The 26,937-nt window shown below is 28.7% G+C and overlaps 1 protein-coding gene across 1 annotated transcript; it reads left to right on the plus strand.

Moving 5' to 3' along the window:
- The first annotated feature begins 1,796 nt into the window (after positions 1 to 1,796).
- Positions 1,797 to 26,937, plus strand: LOC132940210 (protein Fer3-like). Its single transcript, XM_061007684.1, has 4 exons — positions 1,797 to 1,924; positions 14,552 to 14,782; positions 15,299 to 15,465; positions 24,966 to 26,937. The coding sequence occupies exons 2-4, from the start codon at positions 14,720 to 14,722 to the stop codon at positions 25,336 to 25,338; spliced, it is 603 nt and encodes a 200-aa protein (XP_060863667.1). The 5' UTR covers positions 1,797 to 1,924; positions 14,552 to 14,719; the 3' UTR covers positions 25,339 to 26,937.

Below are 26,937 nucleotides of genomic sequence, written 5' to 3' on the forward strand. Positions count from 1 at the left end.
GCGTCATTATTATAATATAAATTAATAAAATCGAAAGGCGTGCACACAAGAATCGATCGGGACGGTGTAGTTGTAGTGGACACCGGGGACGGCACTGGAAAGTACGAGATCGCGATTTAAGAATAATATCGTGGCCAAAGATTGAAACATATTATATTATAATAACTGGGCCAAGGAATTTCGAACTCACTCTTCCACAGTCCCATCGTCGTTCCGCGGATGAAATACGGGTGGGAACATTCACACAGCCCAGTATGTACGTCCGTGACCGCGATACGTTAATGCATAATATTCATTGTACCTACAATATGTCTATCGTAATAGTTGTTGGGTATAATATTATCACGAATATTAATATTTTTACACACGGTCACTGGAATAGGTCGGTACCGAAACGGGACGGACGAGCTGGTATCGGTGCGAGTAGTAGGACGTGGTAAAAACGTACGGAAATAATAAAACCACTTGGCGCCTACGCGATTCAATGCGAGTGTGTGACTCTATAGTCTAGTGTCTGTACACACGCAGGTCGGTAATGAGGTATGTCATTACACGTATTTATATAGTCATCACGGTGGTCAACGTCGTACAGTACCAAATGTTATCATAATATTATTTCGGTATGCCGAGCACGGCGAAACCATAACAATTATAATTTTACAAACGACGCGTCGCACCGTCACGTCTTGAGCGTATTATTAGCCGTAGACGTATAACGTAATACGTCTATGGTGGTATTGGGCTACAAATATTGTACAACATAATATATGATATACCTAATTAATTATTATTATTATTAAAGTGGTAGACACTCACCCATACAACGAAAACACACAACTTGAAGAATACCTTTACACTCGTTGTCGTTTGCGACTATGAACAACCGTCGACTGACACTGGTGCCCGTTCGCCGACGAGCGGAAATATTTATACGGTTTTACGCGACCGAACGCGGTGTGGACGGGGGGGCTGTGCGTGCGATTCGGGCGGACTGGTTGCGCGTAGTTCCCCACTGCCTACGACTTACGTGGGACTGCGAACAATAAATACGAAATAAACAAAACAAACGAACGGCACGGCGGAAGGGAAAACGAACGCGTTACGCGTGAACACTTAATTAATAGCGATTATTAGAGGCTGTTATTTATTGCGCACTGCGGCAATCGTCGATTACGCGAACCCGGGCGGCCGCCGCGTGTCGGTGTTGTTAACAACAATAACAACAATCACCAATTAAACACGCGTTTGAAACGGGACGACACGACGTCCGAAGTCCAACAGTAACAATTGTACTGCAGTATGACGATCGCTACACGTTTATCGTGTAGGGATATCGTCATCGTTGTCGTTAATCGGGCGAGAAATGAAACAACACGCTCGGGAATTAATGGTATTTCAATAAAAAATACCGTGGCCGATAAACTGAGACAACTGCGGAGTGGTAAAAAACTTGGATCGGCCCCGACGAGTGACGTACTCGGCACTGACGTCCTTTTATTAATTAAAATTAGGTACCTATTGTTAATTCGATCGCTTTCCGTGCCACCGATTGATGATAAGCGTGATAAGAAGGGCGAAAAATGACGTAAGCCTGGAACGGCGACAGTGTAGGCAGCCGAAAATAAAATATTCCGCCAAACGTTGGGTCAAAAAAAATCCGCGACGGCGGGATTAGGTTTTATCATTGTTCTATGGTTTTATTTACCGACTTTATTCCTCTATAATAAACTTTCATAAAGTTTCATGTAATATGTTAATATATTATTTACATATCAGTATATTACTCACTTACCAGTCACAATTAACTAAAAAATTACAGAAAAAAACCAACGTATTTAGTTTCAGTCGTGGTTGTACACCATTATGAGGAACGACGAGACTTTAGTAGCAACGTCTAGGTACGGGACACGTCATTTAAAATCAAGTAAATTATAATAATTAATATATTTAAATATTTAATAATAATAAATATTATACGGCACACATCAAAGGTCAGACGCTTGTCAATGCCGCAGTGGATTCGATTCAAAACGTATTTCCGTTTACCTGTTACAATTAATGTATTAAATTGACGATAATTTAAAAATATTTAGATACCTACCACAAATATATACATTAGGTCATTATTAAATTAATAATTTACCCTACTGTTACCGTATTTCCTATGCTTGGTCAATAATATTAACCATGGCATTAAATACGACCGTACGTAGTACCTTTTAACTGTTATAATTATAATATGTATATTAAATATCATATGTTCGTCTAACCAAGTGTCCTTACAATATGTATATACAGTGGCGGCTTGAACTTTTTTTTTCTCGACTCACATTTAATATTTTTACACCAACCACCCTAAAAAATTTTTCACTGCTCTCCAAAAGGTGAATTCGTAGTTTTTTAGCGGATAAGTTATGCCTGCCAGTTATAGGTATTTAATTGGTATACACAGTAAATATTATATAACCCTGTATCACCCCTGAACCATATAATAATTGTACTTGTATTACATATCAATATATTAATTATATTCCATTCCTTACACATCCGGGTACCGGGATTAACCGCTTAACCTAATGTTGGCTGTTACTGTAAGACTTACGCTGATACACGTGTAGTCCATATAGAGCTGAACATTATATTTCTAATTGAATTACCAACTTTTAAAACGTCTTCAAACTAACTTTCCCAACCACAGGACACCCACCCACCCACCCATCAATATTTCTATGAATCACATGATTCAAATATACCTCCTTCGAGCCGCCACTGTGTGTATATGTATATATTTAAGTATTATAGCCTTTAGGCGTATAAAATACAAATATTATTCTGGATGATATGTCGTGAAAATTATTTCAATATAATTCGTTTGTATGTTTATATTATGATGTATTATGCATTTATGCCGATTTTCAAATCACAATATGATACAAATGTTTATTGGGATTCTTCAAATAATAATGAAAATAATGAGCCCGTAGATATAATGAGATAGATAAATCAAAAACTATACACGGTAATTCGATTTTGTGCGAGTCGGTACATATATATTTAGTGCCTACCCATACTCATTAGTCTTTTTATATCGATAAACAATATCATTTGCATTCCAGGATATTTCCATTACATTTTAATGAGCAGTTATATTTATCAAATAATTACGAAACATTATCGCGTTTGAATTATGGTATAATACAAATCACAATCGGGATTTCTATCATAAATTAATTCTAATTACCTTTATTCGATAAAAATTATTACGAATAAGTTGATGATTCATGCGTGTATCCCATTGCTGCCGTAATACAAAGTTATATATGATATGTAATTATTAGTATTACCAGCTATTATTTATTACAGTCTGCAGCGAACTATATTTTATGAATATTATTATAAATGTACAATAGTTATTATATAGTTGATTTACTTGAAACTTAATAGGTAATGGTTTAATACTACCTACCACTCTACTATAGCTTATGTATATATTCAGTACTATTAATATTTAGGGTAATATTTACTCATACAGTACCAATGAATAAGAAATTATAAGAATTAAAAACGATAAATTAAAATTTCACTAATTTTAAAATGTAAAAAGCCTTTAGACGTAAAAAAAATTTAATTTCCACTACAGTATAATGTTCGGTTACACTATCAATAGATTATAATCTATATATAAACCATATTTTCATGTTGATATTATTTTAAACTTAGGTACTGCAGTCTTGAACTTTTATTGTAAAGTTTATAAAACTTAATTTAATGGATTTTAAATCCCTTCTGATCGGCCCCACGCCTCTACGGTAAACCACTAAACCTACCTAAATCATTTGGTGAGTTTAAAGTTTTTCTAATTAAATATTCTGTACATTTTCAAGAATTGAGTTTTTGCAATTAGCTGTGAATTAACTTTTAAGAGTTTTTAATACTTTACACAAGTCTATTGGTATATAATACAATGGTATCTGGTATGTGATAAACCTATAACTTAAAATTTTTCTATAACTATGAGATACATAAGATATATTAATTTGTTTAATCAATTATTCAAAATAAAATGTTCTTGACAATACTACATTACTACATCTTTGATAAATATATTGCAGTATTGTCTATCTAAAATTAATCTGCACGTAAATGACCCATTCAAACATATCATACTACATAAATTATTTTGTAATTGTAAAATACATTAATGATAAAAAAAAGACGGGTAAATCATCAAACTATTTGATATTCTGCAGTTGTATAGAAACAATTCATGTTCATCGACTGTATTTACCGTAATGTTTGCAAAAGCTAAAGAAATTCCTATAGAACTTGCGTATAATATCTAGATCCAGGCATATCTTTGTTACAAAAGATCGTTTTACTAAAACTCACAATCAATCTCTAATGGATCTCACAGTGGCGTATTTATGGGGCGATATGAGGGGTCATACGCCCCACCCCTCGGACTCTGGAGACCAAATTTTGTACTCAGTACAACATGTATACAATATGTATGAATATTTGTGTATACCTATACATACGGCTATACGGCTATAGTGAATATGTCTATTAAAATCTTTATATCCCCCCCTCTTGAAAAAATCCTCGATACGGTACTGGATCTTCATCACTATATTATATGCTACGAAAAACTTGAGTTAAGAACAGTTATTTGCTATTTGCATACCAAATGAAATATTGTAAAATTAGATGGAAACATTTTGTCATAAAATTTTGTAACTGAAGTTACATATTGATATTATGGTATGAAATGTTGAAAAACGATATAAAACCATTATAGATTTTATTGAATACTTTGATTTGAGCGGACTCTCAAAAGATTTTTGTACAACTGTGGCCGACGCAATCAAGGTCAGAGCAACTGACCTAACAACAACCAGGAGTATTGAACCTTCATTTAGTACCTACTTTAAGGCGAGTGACGAGTTAAGAAACAGAAACAGAGCAAGTATAGGAGATGACTGATGACCGACTGTACGGATAATGTATGATGAGTGTATTAAGAAGAGGATACTAAAATCATTAAAAATGTGCAATCAAGGATTTGGAAAAAAACCTATACGCGTCAGTTATTATTTAAAAAATAAGTACCTATAGTTCGCGTTGATTATTATGTAAAATAAAATATTTCCAATATCACTAATTTTTTTAAAAATTGTTTTATTCTTTTGAAAAACCAGGGGGTGCAAGTGCACCCTCTTGCACCCCGCTCTTTGCGCTTACTTTAAGTGAGTATTACTCTGCTGTACATTACCAGGTATCGTCATGATCACTGTAATGGGTATCTGTTAAATTTGAATTCAATGATATTATATCACGAAAAATGATTCTGGACGAAGACTGTCGTCTATATCACTAAATACGATATTTTATGATATATTTGTAATGCTATTTATTCGGTTTTGCGTAAGCATTTCCTGTTTTTCTTTAATTAATTTTAGTTTTTCCTGATTATTTTGAAAAATACTGGGAATTTTCACCTCTTAAAAGGGCCAATATTAGAACCGCAATTTGCTATCAGAAACCACCCTGAAAGTTGAAGATTAAGTATTTTTTCAACTTATTTTCATTTTTTGTGAATAGACACAAAAATAAACCAATACAAAAATCAATACATTAATTTGATTCTCTGTTCGGTTAGGTTAGGTTTCGTATAAAAATGGAATAACTGATATTTTTACATAAAATTCATTATTCGATAAAATAAAGTTTGTGTTAATTGAATAACTAATAAATGAAAAATTCAAGCATCGTCTGATATTTATTTTTGAGTTATACCAAAAAACCAAAATCGATATTGTCACAAACTGGTTTATTGGTTTAGTGTTAATAAATGTTCTTCTGTATATTGTGTAAACAGAAACACAAAAAAATAACAAACACATCCATGTAAAATCAATACATTCATCGCTTCGCTCAGATTATAAAATAATGTCTGTTATTTCAAAAGGAAATAGTATAGATTATAACTTGTTATACCTATATTAATTACATATTATCTATTGCGCATTTCCATAGTTTCAATTATTAGTACTTGAATGATAAAACTATTGTGATGGATGTAACAAACGTTCTTTGTGATGTTTATGTTTATTATTCTATCCTTTTATTAAACTAGAAATTATGTATTATGTATATAATTTAAAAAGGAATTGCACCATTTCATGGCATGCCATGTGCATGATATTCTGTTAACACAGGCGTGCGCATAATTTAATATTAAGTGCAGTATAGTATGATCAGTACAATCTAATAACTAGGCCTTGACCTACCATCATTAGGTTTTTTCATTTCTATAATGAAATATTTATTCTGCAAAGTAGATATTAACAATTTTCGATAACATATAGGGTTTCGTATTTTCTATAGTAATATTGATTTTTTATGCAAAAGTTATAAACAAATAGGTATAACCTAACCTATAGGTACGAGGTATATTTTTTTAAATTTTTTTTTTGTGTCTGACATCACTTTTTAAGACAGTAAAAGTGCTTGGATTTTCTTCAACAGTAACTTTTATGATAGGAAAGTGAATCTAGTTGGTACTTTGGTTTCCTAGTAGTTTTCAAAAGCGACGTGAAAAACAAAAGAAAAATTAAGGAAAAACGGGAATTTTTACGCAAAATCTGTTTTCGAGAAAATAGATTTTGGTTTTTGGTGTAACTCTAAAATAAATTATTGTAGGGACATGAAATTTTGACTGAATGTTTATAATTGCATTTCCTATACATCATAACATTTTCCAAACATTTTGACTTATTTTGAGCTGTTTACGAACATTGTCAATATCCATTTTTTTAAATTTTTTTTTCTATAAATATCAATAAAATTTTATCTGTTGAGTAAAAAAGCTTGAAAATTTAATGGAAGGTTCCTAGGTTATTGTTTCAGAGGCAGATGAAAAAAATTAAAAATCCTTAGTCACAGTTTTTATTTATAAGCATTTAAAGTTCAAATTTTGACAAAATACGGAAAAATCACGAAAAATAGCAAATTATTTTGAGTTGAGAATTCATAAAAATTTTTCTTTTTAAATCTAAGATTTGAAAATGTAATATAAGATTACTCATAAGTTTGTCTACCTTTATCAAAAAAAAAATGTCTAGAAGAAACTTAAATTAAATTTTTATGAGCGTCTGAAATTTATATTTTTACAACATTTGATATTTACTCGATTTCTCATGTAACAATTTTCTTATTTTATTGTAATTAAAAAACGAATGACTGTAGATACTTGAAAATTTCACTGAATGTTGATATTAGCATTTTCTATACACCACAAAATTTTGAAAATAATTTGACTCTTTTTGAGCTGTTTACGGACATTGTCATTTCTCAATTTTTTTAGTTTTTTTTTCTATAAATATCAATAAAATTTTATTTGTTGGGTAGAAAAGCGTGAAAATTTAATGCAAGGCTCCTGATATATTTTTACAATAGCAGTTGAAGAATATCAAAAATACATAGGCACAATATTTTTTTATAAGCATTTAAAGTTCAAATTTTGACAACATTTATAAAGTTTCAAATTTAATAATTATTTTGTAGTTAAAAATGTATAAAATGTTCAACTTTTATAGCTAAGGATTAAAAATTGAAAACAAGGCTCCACGTAAATAGGTTATATATATAAATTACTTTATTTACAATAATATCATCAAATATACTTGGTAATATCATAGGCTGACTGACCGTTTTCGCTCAGAATCGTTTTTCTTATACAATGATATTATAGCATTGAATTCAAATTTAACCTGATCTATTATAGTGACCCTTTTGTAACCTAATATACAACAGAGCGACACTCATTTGACCATCTTTTAGATTCTGAGCGGAGCGAGGAATGTAATGGTTTTACAATGATGTTTATTTCTTTTTTATTCTGTAAACACTTTTTCTCCCTCAAAACTTGCTCAAAAGTATCAAGTATAGCATCTTTTCTGAAAGGTAATGTTCTTGACCTGGTACTTTAAAGAGGTCATTTTTCGATTTTCGAAACGCTACTCGAAATAAAAGCAGTTAAAGGAGAAAAAAACGTACTATTTCACGATGTTTTAATATTAAATAATTACGGACGACGTTTTCTACCAGAAATATTGCTTCAAATTAAAAATGACAAGAGATATTTTTTGTTTTATTTTGAATTTTCTTCCTTACGGTTTAAAGTTCTGAAAATTTTAGCCATTTCTGAGCTATTTTTAGACATTTTAATTTTGGGATTTTTTTTATTGTAATTTGGTTAAAAACATTCGTAGAAACTTGAAATTTGGGTTGTTTACCTATATTAGCCTTACCTAGACATGGTAAAATTTTCAAAATATTTGAGCGACTTATGAGCTTTTTCTTTTCTTTTATATATTTTTTTTTTAATTTTTATGATATTTCCTAATTATAAATTATAATTATAATTATATAAACTACCTATTTATATAAATCGTTCTTAAACTGTTCTTAAAACGCTTTGTTTATCACCATAGAAACGAATAAAATTAAATAAAAAAGATTCCCTCGTCCGCTCAGAATCGTTTTTTATCGAATGCAATCATTTCATTCAAATCGAATACAGTAAAATAAAATTACACTATCCTGTCCGAGGCCTGAAATGCGCTGACCTACTTTTTATATTCAATTTTAATAATATTTTGACAAAATTAGTAAAAAATTAAAATAACAGAAATTTGCAAATTATTTTTCATTTATAAATTTATATAAGAAAATGTATTTTTTCATCTAATTTTTCGAGATTTAATACAAGTTTTCCTCATATATTTTTTGTCTTTAACAAAAAATAAGTTTACCGGAAAAAAAAAATTTATGAGCGTTTGAAGAAATTTTTATGACGTTGCGGATATAATAATATATTATATTATACAATCGTAAATTAACGATTTTCTGATTGTATTGTAACTGTTGATAAGTACCTACCTACCTACTTAAAATGTTTCTCCAAATGTTTATTTTATCATTTTCTGTACATTGTTAAATTTTCAAAATATTTTAACGAATTATATAGTATTTTAATAGTAATATTAAATTAGTATTATTGGTTACTCGGGCAGTTGAGGTAAAAGCGTGCATCAAATTGTCTCTTTATGGCCCTGATTAAATAAATGATATCTTAAAACAAAGTATATGAAAGTTGAATGTATGTATGTTTGGAGCTGATATTCTCAAAAACTACTTGAACAATTTTGTGAAAATTATAAATTGTTCTTAATGATATCAGGAAATTTTAGAGAGTAGTTTGGATCATTTTCGATTTATACAATCTCTATATCCAATCTGCCACAGCCCAAATGCGAATATCGTTCATCTTAGTCGAACTATAGTTCACAAAGCGAGGTACACCGATGCTTACTTAACCGTGAACCGAAGTACACTAAAATAAAAATACACCAATATGATAATGTAGTATATTTTATATATTTTCATTTTTTCATTGGCAAAGTCTGGTGACTAGTTAAACGCAGCTAAAAATGGATTTTGAAGTTAAAACTACTGGACCCCTCTCAATAAAAATTATAGTAATAGATTACCTTAGACTCTGAGGGTATTTTTTTCAACCCCTATGCGTAGTAGCTAAATAGTAGCTCATACTTGTCACACATATAAAGTTGTTTTCAGCTCACAATAAAAGAATATTTTTTTGTTAATTTAAATAGTTGCCATTGGTTACATATTATAATATATTAGTATATTACTATTATTACATTAGTGTAAACATGTGACATAATAAGATATATACATTTTTTACAAATATACGTATAATCTTCATGCCTAACGAAACAGCTATAGTAGGCAGGCTTATGTGATCCACGAATAAATTATCATCCAATCTTTATCATATTAAAATATAAAACCGATAACAGAACATCAATAACGTTTCTCATATGTTTATTTATCGCTCTCCTACTGAGGTACACTAAAAAAAGTAATGTTAAGTTGATAACCTCGTTAGTTGTTACAATATGTATATTTTGTTTTTCTATATAATGTAAACTTTATCAACGCACTACGCAGTAAACTATAAACATCAAGGTGGCTTAATTTCTTTTAATGATTATAATCCATTATTAATGAAGTATACTAATATCTAATTCAGTATTTCTGTTTAATTATTAATTGGCATGCGTTAACTCATTTTTGTACCACGAGTCCATGTATCATGTGGTAATAACTATTATGAATATTTTGCACGTGATTATTATTTACGCATAACACCTGTCATTTATTTAACAACGCATTTGAAAGTAAATAGCCACGGGTCCATGTAATGTTTACAAATACGAGATTGTAAAATCATAATATTTACCTATCAGCTATCACGTGCTTACGCATCAAAGGTACTTTCAAGTTGAAGTTTAAACTGTTAAATTTGCAATTTAAAAAATCACGCAAAAAACAAAATTATAGATTATATCAGTAGATAATATAGTAGAAACATAATAGGTACCAAAAACATTAAAACTGATAGGTAATCTAAATATTGAACAAAAATTATAAACAAAATTACATTTTCAACAAACTATAAAGCTACGCATTTATATTTTAACAGCAATATAGTCAGTGATAATTATACAGTTAATATACGGAAACGGATACATTCATCGCTCCGCTCAGAATTTAAAACGAATCTATTGAAATCTATCTATTTTTGTAATAAGTTATGTGATTGATGCACAATAATTATTATCAATTAATAAATTTAATATTTTTTTTTAAAAAAAGCACCAATTACTATTTAAATGGGTACCTGATATAATTGTAAATTTATAATTATTTTAATCAGTTATTTTGGTCAAAATGAATTAAATACAAATTGTTTAAATGTTTAAAAAAACCAATAAGTAATTATAGTACAATTACAATATATATGTCAAATAGGGTATATAATATATAGGTATTAACTGTTAAGTATTATACTTTTATTTATATTCTTTCCTATTATATTTTGACATATTTACTCAGTTAAGTAGTCTACTAGTATATTACTCTATGCTTTAAGTATATGTGCTATTTTATATTGTAATACTAAATAAAAATAATATATTAAAGAAAATATACTATATTAAAGGTTATACCTACTATTAAAATATCATTGTAGGGGCATAAAATGTAGTCATCGTCGTCGTCACTCATCATAAATATTTATTATACTTGCATGGGCATATAACAATATCGTTATTTACGCTCAACTAAATATTAAGTATTGAGATCACGGTGCATTGCATTATTTTAATAAAATTAATAAAGGCAACACAATATAACAAATAACAATAGACCGTGTATATTGGCAAGAGGGGAATTAATAACTTCAAGCGTGATGCTGCCATATTATATCTATTCTGTGATACTGCTGTATAGAAATCATTTAGCTATGGTAACAAACAAGTGAACGGCTAACATTATTTATATGCATAAATATTAAAATATTAATATTAATACTGGAATATGTAGTTTTGATTCGATTTTGTTTTAGAATTTAAAACGTTTACGGGATCACCCAGAAGTTAGGTACCTAAATGAAATATGTTTAACATACAATATAAACAAAATAATACTCGTACGTATCTAAGTTATATTATATAGGTATCTAATTATATAGGTACGACTTTATATTATGACTTTTAATTTGTATCATTAATATTCTAAAATATTTTGAAACTCAATGAGAATTAGTAGTCCTGCAGTTTCAATCATTTTTATGTGTATAATATTATCCATTATTCCATAAAAAACATATGAGGGGGATACTGTACACTTGATCTAGAAACATTGTATGAAAAGGATACAGCAGATGCTACTGGAGTCAACTAAGGGTGTAATGCTAATCGTATATCATAACACGCGGTTAAACGGAGGGCGACAGTGTTATTGAACAAATCAAAATATGTAGGGAGGCTTAGCGCGAATACCCTCATTTAGCAAAATATTTATTAAATTTGACATGCGTTTCGACACACGACTGATGCCGTAACAAATTAAATAATTTTCTAGCGCTTAATATATTATTATTTCATACATAAATATATATATATATATGTATATAATATATATATATTATATTTCTATATATACAGAGTTCAAAGAAGGATTTGTATATTATATAACTCATATACGTCATAAATCATCCTAATATCTACTGCTGTCGTAATAAATGAAATTACATTTTTTGCCAAAATATATCGATAAGTTTCATTGTTTTTGTAGTCCAGAAATGTTCAACGTCTATACCTTAATAATTCATTGTTCATTATGTAGGTATGTCCAAAATATTCAGATGTATACAAATCATATAACTTTCAAAAAACTTATAGAATCTAACGTGCTTATAGGTAGGTACAAATGTACAATGTTTCACAGCACTTTTTTTTGTAAACTTTTTAATTATTAGGCTCAGCTCCGAGTCTGTGAATCATATTATTTATTATAGGTACCTATATAGGTAATCCACTAATATATATATATATATATATATATATATATAATGTATACGGTATGTAGGTATAACTACAAAGTATATAATTATAACAGCGTAAAGCATCAATATATCAAAGTTTTAAATTCTTGTTAATGTTTTAGGAATTATGTAAAAACATTTTTGTTATATAGTCTCTGAATTCGTTATAAAATAACAGTTTAAAAAAAATTATATTTTTACCATTTTTTTATTGTTATAATTTTTAAGTGTTTTTACTTCTTTCAATAACTCTCACCTCTCCCCTCTTGTTCTTCGTATTAAATCTCTTGTTTTCAACCTCAATCAATCAAACTACATTATTCACTTCCTTTGGATTCCCAGTCACAGTGGTATACGTTGTAACGAGATTGCCGATAATTTGGCTTAATCCATCTCCCGTCAAATTCGTCCCTCTCTTACACATCTACCACAATCTGACTTTATTCCATTTTTAAAACGCTACCTATTTAGTCTATGGTCTTCCTATTGGCATAACTTACCGGCTGAGTTCGCTTCGAGATATAGACATACAACACCTGATATCAAAAAAAAACCTGGTTTAACAACCTAAATTTACAAATATCACATATAGTTCAATTTAATCGTTTACGTATAGGACATTCCTTATTACCTAGTCACTCTTTCAAACATGGACTAAACGACTCGCCGTTTTGTACACTTCATACAAATAAGTGTATCTGTGACCTTCCTCATATTTTATTTAACTATCCTGCCCTCCGGCTTAAAAGACTAATTCTATTTAACAATCTTATATCTCTAAATATTCCTCTCAATCTTTACTCCATCTTAAACACCAAATCTGAAATAGCTATTGAAAAGATAATCGCTTTTATACTGGAGGCTGGCTTCATTATATAGTATATAAGAATTTAATATGATGTTAACCCTAATTTTGTATTGTTTTGTTTTTATTATGTAATTGTCAAGATATCATAGTTTATACTAGAGGCTTTAAATAAAAATAAAAAAAAGTGTTTTTACTTTTTTGAATGACGAACATTTTTATTTTTGTATGCAATATTGATTTAACCTACCATTCATTTTTATAAAATATAAATTTCTTATATCGTGTAATAATTAATATTTTAGTTTTTTTCTTAGTGTTGGAAAAAAGCATGACAATTTAAAACAAGATTCCTTACAAGTTTTAACTATAAATTATTGGATTATATCAAATATACGAAAGCACATCATTTTTTATAAGCGTTTTTGAAGTTCAAATATTGACAAAATTCGTTAAAATCACCAAAATTCCATTAAGTATTTTACCGTATAAAATGTATTTAATTTTCAATTTTAATAGTTAGGTAGGGCTTGACAATTTAATACATGGTTCTTCAAAAGTATTGGTCTTGTACCATAAAAATAAAATTCTTGCATAATTCTTTTGTAGATGTAGACACTTGAAGTTCTGATAATTGTTTTTTAAACACAATGGTATTTTCAAAATATTTAGACTAATTTTAATGTTATGCAATGACTTATCGTAGCAGCATTCAAATGTATAATACATCCATTACAGTGACCTACTCAATGACAATATATACACTCGAAATCTACTATACAGCAGAGTGAATTCTCGTGTTTTTAATATTAATTAAATGTATACATTTAATTAATAGTATACATTTAATTAATATGATTAATTTATAAAGGTAATTTAAGTATGTTTAAATATTTATAGATATATATACAGTAAAATCATATAGAAACTGTCGATACCTATACCAAATGTTTTTTTTTTAATTTTAAATATATTTCCATTGAAGCTGCGGACGGTGGTAAAAAATTACGATTTTTCCAATGGATCTTTATTATTTTATCTTTATAAATATCAAACAAAAGATATGTGTAGGTAATGTATAGGTATTATAAAAATATATTTTTCAAAATTGCAAAAGACTTCCGTATTTATATTTTATAGGTACAGTATACCTAGGTACCGCTACTAAAATACACTAAAAACGTAACATAGTTCTTATTTTTTTTTTATTTTTGATTATCAACAGTTCAAGTAATGAATTTAGTTGGATATTTTTATGATTTTTACAGAACTACAAAATAATATTTCAAGACAGCAGGAGGGTTGAAACGGACCAACACCTGCTTGCATCACCATTGGCTGATATGATGGACCAATATCAAGCTTTTACAAAAAGGGAAATACGCCCCCGGTAAACTCGCTGTACTTGCTCTCACATTCTGAAGCACTGCACAACGATGAGCAACGGATTCGCAACTACGGGTCATACACCCACTTGGGATTCGAGTTTGACGAATACAGTAAGTAGACAGTTTTTAACAAATATCTAGAATAATTAATAGTTGTTAATGTGAAAAAAATATTTTTATAACTTTTCCAGTTAAATTGCTTTGTATACAATTTTAACAAGGACCGCTGCTAGTTATGAGATTTCATCATATATGCTGACTTAAGGCAAGCACCTCGAATTCAGCTCTTCTCATATTATATTATATTAACAACTTATCCTTTTTTTAATCTCAATAAGTTTTGAAAACTTTTTTAAATGATACCTGTTACCTATGTTCTTATATTTGTGCTTATTTTCGCACTTTTTAATCCTTATTGGATAAGCATTAAGTCCTAAATTGCATAATGTCTATAAGTAATAATATAGTAATAACAATTACCCGGCTTATAAAATACGTAGGTGTTGTAATACTATATAGCTCAAAAGCTGGTCTAGCTGCATTAGTTATACATTTATATTTTATAATATTATAATTTATTAAACAATTCATTATTAGAATAATACTAAATACATTACACGTTAACAGGATAGTCAAAGTTACGATGAATGTTGGCCGGATGCTCACCTCTATCATCACCATCACCACTTACACCATCACCATATTCACCAACACTCGACTACAGTATCTCAAATGTGGCCAAACCCGCATAACCACGCTCAGCAACAGAGTATAAATCAAAATGCTGTTCCCAGGTAATATTTATATTATTTATTATTCTATATACTTAACTATAATATACAATTTTCGGATATCGTATAATGTACCTACCTATATTATATCGTGTTTCCGTGTTAGACTGTTAGCTGTATGATGAAATATAGTGATCTACTATTCTACTGCAAGTATGTCCTTACAGGTAATGCATAAGTATATGATTGGTATAATTATTCAATACAGATTGAAAAAAACTAGAGAACCTACCCATGACCCTATCTGAAATACGTCCTATATATCATTGCATGGAAAACTTATAGAACTGCTGTACTGAGTACCTACTTATATTTTTTCTATAGTTTTTTTCTACACATTTGTTAGTAAACTATTAGGCACCCAGGTACGTATTTAGAAGAGGGATGAGAGGGTACCATATCCGCGGATGACAATTCTTTTAGGGATTTAGGGGCGGCGAGGTACTGCCCATAACTGGCTACAACCTATACAACCATTGTTCATCAATCAAGATTCAAGACTCAAGAGACATAATCATATTATCATAATATCATTATTTTTGTATATATTTCATAAATTTTATTTCATGCTCGGTAAAATATTATAGACTGCATGGTAACAATTGATCGATTATAAAATTATATTATTTTCATATATACAGGGTCAGGCAGTGGCGTAGATAAGGGACGACGTGGGGGTCAGATCCCCCCATTGGCTTTTTATTACCTTAGTAAAAAGTTTTGAGAAGGTGTGGGATTTTCTAATTTTCCCCTCCCATTTAGCTATGTCGTTTTTTTTTTTGAGGTTTTAACAGAAATATCTGATAAAAACATTGATACTATATATAGTTAAACGTATGACAAAAATTATGAACATTATATTGATAGTATATAATTGTAGAAATATACTAATATCAGGAAATTCCAAAAAAGAATATTTTAAAAGAGTTATTACATTTCAATATAGTTTAATCCAAAAAATTTTGATTTTTAAAAAATTGTAAAAAATAAGCTACTTGACTTAAATAAACGTTTTTACCACAAAAATGTGTCTAAAAATTAGATTTAAAAATAAGTTACTTTTAATTTCTCCACAAAAATGTAATATAATTTTTTAATTTTAATTTTCAGTATAAAAAAAATGGTTTACAGTAGGTATTTGTAACATAAGCGTCTATAAATTATTAAAAAAAAAATAAATGTTTAAATATTGATTATAACAAAAGTTATTTGATTTGTCAGGTATTTCTGTTACAGCCTGTAAAGTGAAACTTCCATATTAAGAAATCGTAAGGACAAAAAAAATATAGTAATTTAGAGAAATCCTTTAAATATAAATTTATATAATACAATCAATTTGGTTCTAATTTGTTTTGGTTCTCAAAAATGTTTCATAAAAATGTTTTTAAACGGAAGTTAATTGTATGGAATTTTTACTGTAATACGTATAATATGTGATTACAAAAGCTCAAAAATCGAAATTATAGACTAGATACGATTGAGCATAATAATATAAACAATATATATAGCTGGTATACTCAATGTTATAGGTACTACTTGGTTATTTTAGATTTTGATCATATACTTTTTTCATAGCAGTTTGTTTTAACATTGTTTTGGACTAAGGTTGATACAACATTATATTTTTTTAATATTATAAAAGCAGTAGCTACGAGCTACGAGGTACCTTATATTAAAATAACTAGCAAAATAATAAAACAAAGCGGGACAGATTTTAGAAAATTAGACATTAGAAAAAATGTAAACATGTAGGTACTTGTTATTATTTATTTCTTATTTTAATGAGACAATTTTTAAAGAGAGGTTGATGAGTGCAGCTAAAACTAAATCAAACTTATAAATGTGTGTTTTATATACTTGTTTATTAAATATTTACAATCTTACTACCTAATAATACATCATGACATCATGTAAAACTGTAAAAGTATGTGAGAAAGTTGTATCTATATTTGGGTTATGTCTTATGTCTTGGTTTACATGCGTTTGAAGATACATCCATTGGGCATTGACACCACTTCATGGTCCAAAGTTTTGAATTCATTTTTATTAAATTGTTAAATTTGTTTTTATCAGTAATTGTTTTTTTTAATATTTTAACTATGAATCATACTTAATATTTGGAATTAACGAATTATTATGAATTAAACAAATTAAACAATAGAAAAACCCGAGTATCTATATGATTATATAATATAAGATATGACCATACTTATGAGTTATGACTATATGAGTAAATACAACATAAGTGAGATAAGAATAGAACCGTATACGTTCAAAAGAGGTAGTATATAATACATTGTACCTACTTGTATAATCTATAAATCTATAATATATATATTATAGTTATTACTTATTACTACCTATATTATAAATTATGATATATAATAGTAATATACTAATATAGTATGCAAATATGCAATCATTTGATATTTCTATACAATTATAATACAAATTTAAAAAGTTAAAATATATAGGTAAGCAGCAAAGGCAGGTATTTAAGTACCTAATTGAATAGGTTAGGTACTTGATGAAAAAATGCACGTACTACGTGCATATACCATAATATCTCAATATCTGTACAATTTCTATAGACTGTATAAAGTACGTAAATTTCTACACTAGCTAGTTCGTACCTATTACGCTATTACTGAGAACATGTTATTACAGACCTATATTATGCTTCAGCACCTGTATATGCTATAATACTAATTACCAGTACCTATACATACTAATAATATTCAATAAACAATAATACCCTATACTATGTGTAACGTATATTGCTGTATGTTTTATATATTGTATTTGTATAAAATTGTTTTACGCGTATACTATTGATGTATAATAATCAACCACTGTGAATACTAAAATACCTATAACATAAATAAATTGTACTCTGATCTTTGAATTTCGGCATAAGCTTTTAGCTTTTGTAAAAGACGCTATAACATTTTTTATTATATTGATTGGTTAATGGTTATACGGCACTCAATAAAATAATAAATCATTATTATTATTTCCTTTTTATCAATCATATGCTTCGACGGTTATAGGGGTAGAAAGCTTTTCTATTATTATTATAGTAACGATTAATAACGCCTTAATAATGAAATAATTTAATATTGAGAATTAAGATACCTATACCAAATTGAGATTTATAGAAAAAAAAACGGAAAATTGAATATGTCTATAAATAGCTTAAAACGAGCTTAAGTATTATGAAAATGTTCATGTCTAAAAAATGATAAAACAACCATTTAGTGAACATTTTAAGTACCTATGGTGAATAGTTTTTGAATTACAACAAAATAAGAAAATAGTTCTAAGAGGATTTGTTAATTTACAGGTAAAATATCCAATGTGTTAAAGCTCAATTTATTTGACTGTCTAGTTACTTTTTTTTGTTAAATGTAGGATTAGTTAAATAGAACAACTAACTTTTGTATTACATTTTCAAATCTTTGATATACCTAAATAGATAATTTTTATACATTTCTAACTCAAAATAATTTTTTGATCGGTCAAAAAACTTTAAAATGTAATACAACGTTTCTCCTAAGATTTTGTTGGATGAAACTAAAAAAAAAAGTTGAGCGTAAATTCACAATATTTTTTAATGAGCGTCTGAACTCTTAAGTTAAAATGTTGACAAACTTCAAAATTACAAAAATAGTCAAATTATTTCTATTTAAAAATTTATAAACAATTTTTTATTTCAGATTATTCCTAAAATTTAAAACTTTTATACAACATTTCCTTTAATTTTCTTACATTCAAAAAAAAAACAAAAGTTTACTGGAAAGTCAAATAAATTTTTTACGAGCGTAAGAAGTTGGATATTCACCTGTAAATTAACAAATTTTCATACAACGATTTTCTTATTTTGATGTTATTCAAAAACTAATAATCGTATAGGTAGGTACTTAAAATTGTCATCAAATGTTCATTTGATCATTTTCTATACATGATAACATTTTCAAAATATTTTGTCTCGTTTTGAATTAATTATAAGTATTTTTAGTTCAAATTAAAAAAAAATTACATATTAAATCAAGAATAATGATTTTAATTATTTTGTTATAACTAAAAAATATTTTCGTGGGTACTTGAGATTTTTAAAGTACATTATTAAATTGTATACTGTACACACAATGACATTTTTAAATTACATTTTTCGGCAAAAATTAATTTAATGCCTATAATGGTAAAATAAATTACTTTAATCACAATAATATCATAAAATGTATTCATAATATTATAGGCTGACAGACTGTCTCACTCAAAATCGTTTTTCGTATACATACGGTGATTATTGAATTTAAATTTAACACATACATTACAGTGACTCTCTAGACACCTAATGAGCGTTACTCACTTACTTACTTAGTTTTAGTTTAAATGTTTTTGAAAAGTATCCTTATTTAATTTAACTGTATAAGATGATTCATTTCATATTTCTATAGTTTTATTAACCACTATATCAATGGTTAGATTATTAAATGTAGAATTCCAATTATTAACACTATAACGTTAATGAGTTATTTTTTTATTGTTAAGAAATTACTAATTAGTATTATTATTATTATTTCATTTTGGATTTTGATAACAATTTATCGTAACTACTTTATTAAATAAACAAGTTGTTTACTGAATAAATCGTATTAGAATTAAATTTTTTAATAAAACTATAATACTGTAAGAACTTAGAGGAATAGAATACGCCACTACGGTCCAATAGAAAAAAGCACCGTGTTCATCACATATTCTGTGATTTGCTTATTGTACATATATATTTCGCTATATATGAAAATAGTCTATAGATTGTACATTTTTCTATTTTAATAATAAAAAGAAAAATCAAGAAACCAACTACCTACAATAATATTATTTTTTATATTTGTATACAGCACTCAGATTCAACACTCACTAATTATAAGTTATCATTGACATTGCCTATTGTTCTTAGTTGTCTATCGATCGTTTTTCATGCATAATACATCTGGTCATTGTGATTGCATGTTAATTTTAAATTATTTTATAATAACTATATCAATATATTTTTTTGAACTTTTTTAAATGCTTAAAAAATCTGTCTTTATTCTCTACTGATGTACAGTAAATAAATTAGTAATAGTGATTATTTCTTAAAATATATAATGTCCCTTTAATAATTGACATTTGACTTTCATCACAGTCAGTATTGATTCAAAAATCAATTCATGTTAATTTTTATGTAAAATGCATATATTTTTATGTTGTAACAACTTGAATATGATTTATAGCCTTTAGGATTAGGAATACAACATATTAAAATTAAATTCGACACGTGTATAATGCTCAAACTAGCATAATTATAACATTTATAACTTGTGTATAAAAGGCATAATACCATAAAAATAACAACATCAACAATGAATAACTAATGAGTAATAGCTATGAAGTATTGAGTAATAATTTTACTCTATACTGCATAGTTAATAAGTTGTGCAGAGGCGCGCAGCATACTATAATATAGGTACCTACCTAATAGTGTCTAATAAGTAATAAGTAATAGGTACTCTAACACAGTAACACGACTATCTGCAGTATAACCTGGTATGGAACCTATCTTTAGGCATTGATTAAATACCTACTTAAGTACTGTTATATAATTTAATTAAATATGTATATTTGAAAGGAGTTGTCCTGACTAACTAATGTCGAGTGATGTCAATTTTAATTGTGTAATTAGAGTTACTATATTCTTCGACAAAGTGAAAAACATATCGATAGAAGAGATTAACGTCAGTGAGACCAAAAATGTTATACCTATCAGTATTCAATAGAGATAGTAGCTGCCTTTTTCGATCGCTTAATTTTCTATTATTCAGATACTTACCTAAGAAAGATGTCAGGAGTTCTAAGAAAAAATTATTAAGTATGTGGCTGAAAATTGTAGTGACTCTTCTGAGATGTCTTAAGAGCGTTTAGCGTTTTGTGTTTTGTGTTTGTTATATGATACATCGCTTTTAACGCAAATGAATCAAAATAGTTTGTGATACCTTGTGATTAATCGCTCTTGAAAAACCTACCATTATGTCGATTAATCCAAAAAAATTAGCTGCAGCAGTTTTTTTAAAAGAACCAATTGGAACCCTCGCCATGTTAGTCATAGAAATAAGACTATTATTTAACAGTGTTGGTCTGGTTTAAGCAAAGAGATGATTATAAATGGCAAGTAGGTAGGTACAATAATTATATTATATATTATACAAATAAATACAAAATATAAATCATCAGAGTTCACTTTATTTTAATATTGGCATATAGATTTATGTATTAAACACTTAAAAGTAGGTATATAGGTTATAAACTTATAAAGAATAAATAATTAAATAATATTATTTATAACTTTATAAGCAATATTGAAAAGAATAGGTACATCAGTCATTAGGTATTGCCATATTGGTAGGTATTATAATTTATCATTCTGATACCATATACATTTGATTGAATGATAAATCATAATGATTAAAAATTAATTATTAATCAATAAATGGTATATATTGTATATAGTTTGTATAAACTTACCAAAATTCATAAATTTTAGGTACCTACTATAATCAATTGATTGTAATTACACTTAAGAGGAAAGAATGGGTCGATACGATATTGTATAGATAGGGAAATTATAATTGAATGGAATACACACGTCACACTTGTATATAGTAATATACCTATTAAAATAAATTTACCATTTACCATTGTTATTTTATATAATAATTCTATTTTTAATAATAAAATCAAGTTTATAGGAGCAGTTACTTTATTTTTGGTTTTAAAATAGTAGGTAGGTACCTAATACGAATTGATTGAAATTTAAAATTGACGAAAAATTAGTTGCAGTATATTTAAGTATAAGTAAATAAGTTTAATAACGAAATAAAGTAAAAATACGGCCCAAATATAATAATAACTTACTATAGGTACCAATCTAAAGGTAACAACTTTTTAACTTCTAAAAGGGGTACTTACGTCAAATGACTGGTTATTGAAAATTGGTTGCTGCAAGTAAAATGTTTTCATTTTTATTTGAAGTTAATGATTATAATAGTCTGCGTAAAATTTGGTACAAATACGTTAGGTACCATTTAAAATGTCGCGTCTAAATTGGTCATTTTAACTTGTAGGTATTTGCCTGTAATTTCGATGTCAATATTTTACAAAATTATGATTTAAATACTTCTTTTATAAATAAAAAAAAAGCGTCGTTCAAGGTACACTACTGCAGACAGAACAAGAAAAAACCAAATTAAACAAGATATTAAAAAATATGCATAAGAAGAATAAAGAATGCTTAGGTAGAGGCCACAACATGATAAATCCAATAACATTCAGATTAATAGTTGTTTTTGGGTTTACATGAAAAATATGTCCAGAATCAAGGAGTTGCAAATTGTAAAAGTTATCATTGTGATTGTGTTTATAAGTACATTCTTTTATGATTTCATTTTTTTAAAGATATTTAGTTTTCTTCATTAGTGCTTGGTAGTTAGTAATGTGGAGCCAACTGCACGATATAGCTGACCTTTGATTCTGGGTGTAGTTAAGGTGTCCATGTATTATCTTCGTTGCATCAAGCCATCAAATGTCGTCATTTGAATAGTATAAATATATAAATTACATTTCCGTATATTGTAAAGAAAAACTGAAAGGTTATGATTAGGGTCCGGATTTAAATGCACTTAAAACCATATAAATATGCTCTAAAAAATAGCCAAAAATGCCCTTAAAAAATACATTTTACCACAAAAATGACCTTAAAAATGCCATATATTATTTTTTATAGACATTTTAATTTATAAATGAGATATAATTGTTATTTATTAATTTATTATTTTATTAAAAAAATTGAACATTTGAAATATTGACTGCTATGATGCTGACACGCATATGTTTTGGCCGTTTTTGGGGAAATATTATTCATGCTAAACATACCAAAATATATATTAAAATGTATGTAAAATTAACATTCTAAGTAAGCCTATATTGTACTGACTAAATTTTGAGTAATGCATTGAAAAAAAATACTGAATCGAAAAAAATTTGACAATGTGTATGGAAAAACCCGATAAACCTTCTTAAATATCAAGAAAATAATTTATCTTTAGATAATATTTTGAATAGGCCAAATTTTATATCTATATTGAACAAATATGCATTAAAAACCAACAAATTAACCCAATAATGCTAAAAATGCTCTAAAAATGAAAAAACTTCGAAATATGCAAAAAAATGCAAAAAAATGCAAAATAAAATTTGTATCTTTCAAACCCTCGTTACATGAAACGAATTATGTACTTAGAAAGCATTGTGTATGATCAACCAAAAAAATATGCACTTTACATTGAAATCCGGGCCCTCGTTATGATTAATACCGCCGAGGACTTTTTAATGGTTTTGGAGACTTAGCGATTTCGTCCAAAACAACTTTTCCTCCAGCACAGCAATGCCGAGTGCTTTATGGGACAATTTTATTACCTGGCAATAGGTACTGACAAATCTTACTTATATTATAAATTGAAACATCGTTTGCAATGTTACTTAATCAATTGAAGCGTCGTAGGTTCTTAAATATGGGCATTTATTTACGCTGCCAAGAAGAGTGTGGTAAATTAAGGTTTTTTGTTGTGTTATACTATTTTTGGGGTTGGGCAAGTTACTCAATTTATTGTAACTGGTTAGAAGTTCCAAGTTACTTGATACTTTTATGTTGAGTAACTAAATACAAGTTACAGTTATGTATAACTAAGGTCTAAGTTACATTTAAAGTTAAAAGTAACATTGGTCAAGAACTATTGAACGGTCAAGGGCTAGGTAATTATAACGTTATGGTCGTTATGTTAGGATAAAAAAGATGAATCAATCATAATCGAATAACCATTGAATATCCACTGGCCAGATTAATTGTGAAAACCAAAATGAACGAATTAAACGTTTTAGATTTTGAACGGAACTATGACACTATGCCCTACGTGAACACGGCCAACGCGGAGAGTGCAGGCGAATTATATTCTGACCATGCTGTTCCAAACGCGGCAAAAATCAAGCTGTTTGTTGTTTGCCGTTTTCACTTAGGACATAGCGTTAATGTATTGATTTTAAATTCAGTATTTTTATTTCTGTTGGAGCAATAAAAATGCTTCGATATTCAACGTCAACATCTTTTTTGGTAGGAAAGTGAAATTTATTTCGTTCTTTTTTTTTTGGTGGGGGGGGGGGTTGGGGGAGGAGGTCAATAGTAAAAATTCATATTACAATGTTTCTTTTTGATTATTTGAAAAAATAAATTATTACTTTTATATATTAAGATTTATACAGTTATACGGTATACAGCTAAATAAGGGTAGATACAAACATTGTCTTTATGTAGATTGAAGAATAATATTACATTTCTGCACGGCAGCGGCCATTTTGTTGTTGTTTAATCGAGTCGGGTATATTATATTATATTATTATTGTTTCAGGAGCGGCGGCAGTAGTTCGCAAAAGTCGTCATCAATGGCGTCGTCGAAGAAAATCCGGCGGCGCGTGGCCACGCTGGCGCAACGGCGTGCGGCCAACATACGCGAGCGCAGGCGCATGTACAACCTGAACGAGGCGTTCGACAAGCTCCGGCGCAAAGTGCCCACGTTCGCGTACGAAAAGCGGCTGTCCCGGATCGAAACGCTCAGGCTGGCCATCACGTACATCGGGTTCATGACCGAACTGCTGCAGTCGACCCCGTCTCCCGGCGGAGGCGCCGACGCTGCCCAGTCGCCCGCGTCCGCGCCCTACGCTCTGCCGCCCCAACACCACGACATTCCCTACGCGCCCTACTCGTTGATACCACCCGTGTAGAGGCGTGCAGGTGTGGGTGGCCGCCACCCCTCCTCGAAATCTGCCGTGCGACCATATGTGTATACATAGTGTAAGGTGTCGACCGCCCGTAAGAAATCTGCCGTTATTTGTTGCATTAAATCTGCAGCGGGCGTGCAATCGATCTAAACCTATTTATTATTTTGTTGACATTTTTTGCTCTCCAAACTGCAAACCTCTCCCGCTAATTGTTATAATACGAGATTACCGCGGAAATGACATCGACGTATTAATAATAATTGTAGTGACGGCAATATTTTTATTGTGTTATATACGTTTTTCAGTATACTTGGAAACAATCATCACAAAACATTTTAACTATTTTACGATTACGAAATCTGAAAAAAAAAGTCACGCACTACCCTCCTCGCCGGTGTATCGTGTATATGTAGGATAATATTATGTTATACCTACTATGCCTACTGTAATTATTAAAAATATTCGTGCTTATACGCGGACGAACTTTGTACTTGTATATACATTATTGTAAAATATTATTTTTATTTATCATTGTTATCATTATAAAGGTACCTACGCATAATATTATGATTTGTGATATAACAAAGTTTAAAGTTATTATCTGAAAGTTGTATAAGGTTGATCTATTGAATGTATATATACCTATAAGACGGTTTTACAATGACGTATGAGTATTTTTTTTGTAAGTCAAACCCTTATGGAGCAGTAGCAAAAATGATTCAAGCTCCAATACTTATTGCAGAAAAAGGAAAGTGAAAATTCAACAATACTTTTTTTAAATATTCGGGATGAACTAAATAAAAATTGCGAGAAACCGGGAATATATTCTACGCAATATCAGTTTTTGACGAAGTGTAATATGGTTTTTTTTGTATATTTAAAAAATAAATAATCAGAGTGTCAGACATTAGACATTTTTGATTTACGATGATAAAATTTGTTTATTAAGAAGCTTGGTAATTTAATTAAAGGTTTTCAGCTGTTGTTCTTACAGGATTCTAAAAATAAAGAAAATATTTTACAGACACGACTTTTTTTTATAGACATTTCACATTTTAAGTTGTAATTTTTTCAAACTCCTACTCAATCAGTAACTGACTCAATGAAACCTACGCTATACAGCAGCGTCTTCCGCGGTTTTTAATATTACCGTCGGCCATTGCCAATTTGTATTTATTTTTTTCCAGAGTTTCGAGTTATTTCTTATTATAGTTGTTTTACATGGTAGCTACTAAAATGGGATTGTGCAAAAATCCAACATGTGACATAATTATGTCACATAATTGTCAAATTTCAGTCAGTTTCAAATTAATCTCAATGTAATATAATAATTAATATTGTTTGTCGACGAATTGTACCTATTTTATACTACTAGCAAGTAACTACTAGGACATTATAGCCTACATAGGTACACTATGTATATGAACCAATTATAAGTAAATATTTGACATTTATGAGGCTAATTAATATTTGTGTAAATAATTATTCAATTATATTGTATAACTATATACGTGAAAAACCTTTAAAAAGTAAAAATGTTAAAAATTATCATTTGGATATATTATTTATTTGCGTGTTTTAATAAAAATTAAAAACACCATT

The sequence above is a fragment of the Metopolophium dirhodum genome, chromosome 3 (genome assembly GCF_019925205.1).
Source record: "Metopolophium dirhodum isolate CAU chromosome 3, ASM1992520v1, whole genome shotgun sequence".
NCBI lineage: Eukaryota > Metazoa > Arthropoda > Insecta > Hemiptera > Aphididae > Metopolophium > Metopolophium dirhodum.